A 7,500-nucleotide genomic window follows, 5' to 3' on the forward strand; every position below is an offset into this window, starting at 1 on the left:
CTCCCGATAGACCTCCCTACAGACCTCCCTACAGACCTCCCCAGACCTCCCTATAGACCTCCCTACAGACCTCCCCAGACCTCCCGATAGACCTCCCTACAGACCTCCCTACAGACCTCCCCAGACCTCCCGATAGACCTCCCTACAGACATCCCGATAGACCTCCCTACAGACATCCCTACAGACCTCCCTACAGACCTCCCTATAGACCTCCCTACAGACCTCCCTACAGACCTCCCGATAGACCTCCCTACAGACCTCCCTATAGACCTCCCTACAGACCTCCCTACAGACCTCCCTATAGACCTCCCTACAGACCTCCCTACAGACCTCCCTATAGACCTCCCTAGACCTCCCGATAGACCTCCCTACAGACCTCCCTACCAGGCGAAACGTCTTAAAGCACCTTCAACAAGTCCAGTTGACTTTTGCTCAACTCCTGAGGAACAACTATGATGAATGACCCTGGAACACCCTGGATGACCCTGGATGACCCTGGAACACCCTGGATGACCCTGGAACACCCTGGAACACCCTGGATGACCCTGGAACACCCTGGAACACCCTGGAACACCCTGGATGACCCTGGAACACCCTGGAACACCCTGGATGACCCTGGAACACCCTGGAACACCCTGGATGACCCTGGAACACCCTGGAACACCCTGGATGACCCTGGAACACCCTGGAACACCCTGGATGACCCTGGAACACCCTGGAACACCCTGGAACACCCTGGATGACCCTGGAACACCCTGGAACACCCTGGAACACCCTGGATGACCCTGGAACACCCTGGATGACCCTGGAACACCCTGGAACACCCTGGATGACCCTGGAACACCCTGGAACACCCTGGATGACCCTGGAACACCCTGGATGACCCTGGAACACCCTGGATGACCCTGGAACACCCTGGATGACTGAACTCATTACAGCTAAGACACCAAGTTCCTACTTAGAAGGAACCGAAGAATCCTAAATCCTCCAAACACTAATAGCTACCAGCTCACAACCAACTAAACTGAGTCCATGAGCCAAGAACACAAAGATCCTGTTACAGTCCGACGCACCACGAAAGGTTAACACACAAAGCTACGAGTTACTGAAACCCTGCAGGGCTTCAAACGCTGCGTAGGACCGAGGAGGTGCTACAGGAGGCTAACAGTTTAGCTAGCTAGTAAGCAGGTAATGCAGGAGATGAGAGGATAAGACACACATAGAACACTGAGCTGGTTAGCTTACCTTAGCATAAAGACTGACGACAGGGGCAAACAGCTAGCCTAAATTAGCAAACAGACTGGAAACAGAAGCAAACAGCTATTTAGCTTAGCATAAAGACTGGGAAAAGGGACAATCAGCTAGCTTAACTTAGCATTAATACTAAAAACAGAGGGAAACAGCTAGGTTATCTTACCAAAAAGGTTGGAAACAGGGTAAAGACTTAACCGTAGTCTGGTACGAAGATATTCTACAATAGCTGTTGTGGTTCCGTTTCCTGACGTCTTTCTGCTGGTCTTCTTCTCCCTGAGAGCTTCTTCGAGCAGCCGATCAGACAAAGAACATGGAGCCACTAATGGGCCGTCTTTCATAATTAATGCTGACGAGGGTCAGTCCAGGTGGGCCGACCATCCGATGAGACCAATCGGAGGCCTGTTAGATCGTCTCACCAGTTATCTGCTAACATTTAGAAGTCAGAACGTCAGGAACCACAAGCAGACGCCTGTCCACCCACCGGGGCGCTCTCAGTCTAGACTCTGACAAAAGACGCAGTTTGATGATAGGTAGAGGTAGCGTGGGATCATGGGAGTTGTTGTCTTCATCACTGTTATCGATGACGTGATGAGGTGTTCAACTTTTACTCACATTACATTTTTTCACATTTATTCACATCATGTCATTTCATTCTAATTAAACAACCACATGTAGCATTAGCTAATGGTGGCCAATGTTAGCTAACATAGCTAATGTGGCTAATGGTAGCTAACGTAGCTAATGTGGCTAATGGTAGCTAACGTAGCTAATGGTGGCTAATGGTAGCTAACGTAGCTATGGTGGCTAATGGTAGCTAACGTAGCATTAGCTTGCTGACTTCCCCCTGGATGTAAGGTAAACGTCATCACATAAGGAACCATTAGTGAACGTTCTCTGGGCGTATTCAAGGAAGGTTCTTTGAAACCTTCAAGGGACGGAACAGGAACGTTATGGGGTCATTTAGAGAATCATTATCAGAACGTTCCCACAACCAAACACAGATGTTCTCAGGGAGGTTCTCCTGGTCTATCAGTAACATTATGTTTCAAACAAAAGGAAAAAGAACGTTCTGTGGAGGTAAAAGGAACCACACAGGAACCATTAGCAAACGCTCCCTGAACTTATTAATGGAACGATGAGAGAACGTCTGCTGCTCGATGTTCATCTGTCGACTGTCAGAAATGTTCTCCAAAGGTTCCTGATAAAGTTCATTGACTCTTTAATGTTCTGTTACAGTCTGGACGTGATGACGTCAAACTGGACCAACCAGCAGCCTGGGGGGGGGCTAGATCCCGCCCGGACCCCCCCCCCCCCCCCCCGGTCTGGACCCGGCCCTGCAGGACAGCAGAACGGTTCTGTGGTCTTATTCAGACCGGGGGGGGGGGGGGGGGGGGCAGGAACCCAGATGTTTGTTTGCAGGATTCAGTAAAGGTTAAGAAAACGTTCCTGCAACCACAGCCCCCCCCCCCCCCCCAAATAAAAGCCCCGTGTCCAGGCTCCTCTCCTCGGCCTGCAGGGCCGGTAACAGCCGGGGACAGCAGCTGCAGGCCGGACACGTCCTGCCGCTAAAAATACTGAGGAGCTCCGCTGTTTATTGTCCTCCACACACACACACACACACACACACACACACACACACACACACACACACACACACACACACACACACACACACACACACACACACACCACCTCCTCCTCCTCCTCCCGCGGCCACGCCTGTTTTCGCTCCGTGCATGGCGCACCGTTATTATCCTCCATCCTCCGGCCGCCTCTAATGGCTGCTGGCGGGGCGGGGGGACGAGCCGCGGACATGCGGGCTGAGACGCACCGCGGCGGGCATACAGACGGAGGGTCGGGCCGGGAGGGAGGACCGGGCCTCCGGAGGACGTTCGGCCTCGGAGCCCGAGCAGCCGGACCGAGCCGAGCCGAGCCGAGCCGAGGCTCCGCCGACACGGAGCGAAGTTTGCGGAGGAACCGCGCGTCCCTCCGCAGCTCCAATCACAGCCACGGCGACAACAGAGACCCGGGGAGGCCCGAGGGGACCCGGGGGGACCCGGGGGGAGGCTGCTCACCTGCTCAGAAGATCACACCGAGGCTCCAAACTTGCGCTGGGGCGAAGGAGAGTCCGCAGACGGGCATCCGACACGGACCGACGGAGGGAGGAGCTGCTGCCGCTGCTGCTGCTGCTGCAGGGAATGATGGGAAAGAATCCGCACTGCCCCCCCCCCTCCTCCTCCTCCTCACCCCTCCTCTTCCTCACCCCTCCCCTCCTCCCCGAGCCTCCTCCCCTCAGACCCCCCGGGATGCTGCGGTTCTGACCCGGATCCAGATTCTGGTTTCATCTCTTAATTCTGGACTTTGTGCTGCATTCAAGGACAAATCGGAGCTGAAAACTCCGACTCTGCAAACAGGGTGTCAGTGTAAAGCGGATCCAGCGCCCCCTGCAGGCCGCAGGGTTCAGCCTGGTGTCTGGGCTGTCCTCCAGGGGGCGCTGCAGACATTATCATGAGGGGGGGGTTGATCCTCTGGGGAGCAGGAAGAGTCCACATCCTGCCTCCAACAGGAAACACTGAGCTGTGATGATACTCAGGTTACCTCCTCCTCCTCCTCTCCTCTGGTCCTGGTCCTGGTCCTGGTTCTGGTCCTGGTCCTGGTTCTGGTTCTGGTTCTGGTCCTGGTCCGTCAGTGTTTAACCAAACTGTTTCTCTGTGATCCACTTGTTAAAAATGCCCAACTGCTCATCCTGAGAGAATGATTGTTCTTGTCCTCTGGTTTGTTCCACCTGTTCTCACCCAGAACGTGTGAATCATCGATAAAACACCGCTCTGGTTGTTTTCACAGCGTTCCTCGGATCTATTTTATACTTTATTAGAACCATTCAAAACTTAAACCTGCACAAAACGCAAAATATCCAGGAGAACATTTTGAAGATCTAGAAATGTAGAAGAACGTTCTCCAAATGTCTTAAAGGAGCAAAGGTGGTCGATCCTGTGAGGTCTAAACTAAGAACCCAACGTTCGGGGACAGAACAGCAATGAAACCACAGGGTACATCAGGAGAACACTGGGGTCACATAACGTTCCCACATCCTGCTGCTTCTCTAGAGAACCCATATTTGGTGTCACCACAGATCTTTAGATGTACCTAGAACGTTCTGTTCCTTCACCACTCTGGCTCAGAGAGGATGTTCAGGACGTCGGGATCCGTGTGGTTCTGTTCCTTTAGAACATTAAACACTTGATGACTTGACTTGATCTCTATAAATAAATGATTGATTGATTGATTGATTGATTGAGGAGACAGTGAAAGAGGTCAGGCCTGACTTTATTTTTATTGATAGTTGTTGGAACCACAGTGAACACAAATGTTCATGGTCACGCTGGGAGGAAGAAACAACAGAACAATCAGTTACCGTGGTTACTGAGCGGGGAGCCGATATCAGTTACCGTGGTTACTGAGCGGGGAACCAGTATCAGTTACCGTGGTTACTGAGCGGGGAACCAGTATCAGTTACCGTGGTTACTGAGCGGGGAGCCGATATCAGTTACCGTGGTTACTGAGCGGGGAGTGACTTGGTAGTGTAGGATTTACTCGGTGGAGCGCGCTGTGAGGAAAACCTGGAACATTTGTGAGCGGAGGGCGCGGTCCTCTGGGGGCACTTCCTGCCCCGCTCTGATTGGTCGATATGAGAGCGCGTTGTGAAAGGCGAGCCGTGCCCATTAGAGTCTGATGGAGCACTTTAGCGACGTCTGACGGACGCCGCCGAGGCCTAATGAGCGCTCTGATGGGATAAACGCACCGAGTGCTGTGATGGCTCTCATTGATCGACACGCTGAAGAGGAAACACTCAGGCGGGCCGGAGGTCCCGGTGGACCTGTGACCACGAGACTCTGGAAACAAAAACGCTCCCAGAAGCAGCAGCTCACATTCCCACTTTTATTAAACTGTGATAAATACAAAATAAAGGACTTGGATCAGATCAGGAGAACAAAATAAAGTTTCTTCATCACCGAGAAATGAGCCGCGGTCAGAAGTCCAACCACTCCGTCATGTAGATGCAGTTGGACGGAGAGATCTCACCTCCTTCATGACAGTCGTCAAACACCTGAGGACAGGAAACAGGAAGTCAGAGCTCCACCAGGTGTCACCTCTGAGAGGGTCCTGGTGTTTCTACCCATGATCCTCTCTGTCCTCATCCTGGTGTGTGAGTGACTGGTAGGTAGTAAAAGTGTTGGAACTGGTCCAGTAGATCACCTCAGCCAGCAGCCACCAAACGGGCTGCAATGGCTGCAACGTGATCCTTTGGGACAACTGCACCTGATCACAGTAGGTCCACTAAAAGAGCTTGTTTGATCCACTGACAGGCTCAGAGTGTTATTCTAAGTGTGTGACAGCATCATGGAAAGGATCCCTACAGAGAGAGACCTGGAAGATCCTTTTGGTTTAACCACAAACAGCACACACACCAGACTACATTCACTAAAACAGGGATTTTAGAGAACAGGACAGAGGAGCTGCTGGTCATCTCCTCACTTGGTTTTTACTTTTTGTTAATGTGTGACTTGTTATTGTGTTTTTTTTTCCTCAAAGATATTTTTATTGAATTTTTCCACAAATGTATGGTACAGATGAAAACATAGTCAACTCAAAGAAAGAAAGATAATCCTGTCCATGCACAGTAGGGAGAGAGTAAAAACATTGTTATCGTGTTTTAAAGGGTTAATTCAGAGCCAACACAATTTTTATGTCACACTCAGTAACACAAACACACTGACTGATGGAGGCAGCAGCAGAGCAGCAGCTCCTGTGTCCTGTTCTCTAAAATCCCTGTTTTAGTGAATGTAGTCTGGTGTGTGTGCTGTTTGTGGTTAAACCAAAAGGATCTTCCAGGTCTCTCTCTGTAGGGATCCTTTCCATGATGCTGTCAGTACCTACCAGTCATTCAGACACCAGGATGTGGACAGAGAGGACCCAGGAGTATAAACAGGGGACTGACCCTTTAAGATGGTTGCCAGTGTGTCTGGTATTACCGGGCAGAGTCCACAGGGCGTCCTGACCAGGCCGGTGGGTTGGATGACAGGGTTGACGCCGCGGTAAAGCTTCATCTGTCCGTCCACGCTGCCCACCGTTCCCTCCTTGGCGGCGATGACGGTCATCTCCACCTTCCCGTCGTAGATGAGCGTGTTGAGGATGGTCTCGATGTCATCCATGGACAGGTCCACCTGTCGATGGAAACAGACCGAGGCGAACGGCGACGTGAACATGAAGACACGTGGCTCAGTGGGCGGCGTGTGATGTCACAAAGTGGGCGTGGCTGTGATGGCGTCACCTTGCTGATGCCCAGCTCACAGATGTACTTCCAGACTTCGTGCGAAGTGGCGAAGGAGCTGTTCCTCTGGACCATGGGGCTCTGTTTGCTGTCCCTCGCTGCTTCAGCCTGAACACACACCACACACTCCGGTCACGTGACCTGCGGAGACACCTGAACCACGATGCCCCAGCAGTCGGGACGGACACCAAACACAGAGGATGAATTTGTGTCTGAGAACATCGACTGAACACGTTCCAGAGATCCTCTGCAGCTACAGATGTGTCACTACAGGCTACAGTCCAGAGGGCTGAAGTGGTCTCCACTTCCTGTATCTGAGTGGGCGTGGCCTCCTGGAGGTGAAGGTGGTGTGGATGGAGGGAACCTGACTATCAATAATCAATAATCTCTGTGATCACCAGCTGACTGTCTGCTAACAGCAGCAGTTATTATCTTACTGACAGCTGTGACTCTGCTGCCCCCTGCTGGTCAGAACCAGCAGAACCAGGGTGTGTGTGTGTGTGTGTGTGTGTGTGTGTGTGTGTGTTTTGGGATCATTTGATCATCTAATAAACGGAGCTGATGCCACAGTTAGAACCCCCCCCCAGTGACACCGGTCTACATTCAGTTTTTTGTACCTTGCTCTGCAGGAACTTGAAGCACTGCTGGTTCAGGACTTCGACGAACTCGGACTCAAAGTCCTGGTCGCTGTACCAGGCGCCCCCCGTCACCGAGCGGTCCGGCTGCAGGTTGTACAGCATGTACACCTTCTTCTTAGACGCCTGCGCACGACAAACAGGGAGGCCGTCAGACAGGAGAGCCGGTCTCTTCACCGGCTCAGCTGATCTCAGCTCTGGAGGTCTGAACTCACAGCGACAGATTTGACAGCTTTGATGAGTTTCTTGCTCTCCAGGTTCTTCAGGATCTTGTTGATC

The 7,500-nt window shown here is 52.1% G+C and overlaps 2 protein-coding genes across 3 annotated transcripts in view; both read right to left on the minus strand.

Moving 5' to 3' along the window:
* LOC139199211 (spectrin beta chain, non-erythrocytic 1-like) overlaps nucleotides 1–3,444 on the minus strand; it is a 36,204-nt gene extending 32,760 nt beyond the window's left edge. Inside the window, exon 1 of the mRNA XM_070828244.1 lies at nucleotides 3,330–3,444. The gene's annotated coding sequence lies outside the window, so the exon portion shown is untranslated. The remainder of the gene's footprint in view (nucleotides 1–3,329) is intronic.
* Nucleotides 3,445–5,179: 1,735 nt separating this feature from the next.
* The window catches only part of polr3f (polymerase (RNA) III (DNA directed) polypeptide F), a 7,628-nt gene continuing 5,307 nt past the window's right edge, over nucleotides 5,180–7,500 (minus strand). Inside the window, exons 5-9 of one of the 2 annotated variants that reach the window (XM_070827714.1) lie at nucleotides 7,437–7,500; nucleotides 7,204–7,347; nucleotides 6,587–6,694; nucleotides 6,288–6,479; nucleotides 5,180–5,362 (exon numbers count right to left, since the gene is read on the minus strand). The exon at nucleotides 7,437–7,500 is cut by the window's right edge and continues 49 nt beyond it. In XM_070827714.1, the coding sequence (XP_070683815.1) occupies nucleotides 5,285–5,362; nucleotides 6,288–6,479; nucleotides 6,587–6,694; nucleotides 7,204–7,347; nucleotides 7,437–7,500 (586 nt within the window). In that variant the 3' untranslated portion in view covers nucleotides 5,180–5,284. Of the gene's footprint in view, nucleotides 5,363–6,253; nucleotides 6,480–6,586; nucleotides 6,695–7,203; nucleotides 7,348–7,436 lie in introns of both variants that reach the window. The other variant, XM_070827715.1, reaches the window with a different exon arrangement.

This window comes from Pempheris klunzingeri, chromosome 3, assembly GCF_042242105.1.
Source record: "Pempheris klunzingeri isolate RE-2024b chromosome 3, fPemKlu1.hap1, whole genome shotgun sequence".
In the NCBI taxonomy this organism is placed as follows: Eukaryota; Metazoa; Chordata; class Actinopteri; order Acropomatiformes; family Pempheridae; genus Pempheris; species Pempheris klunzingeri.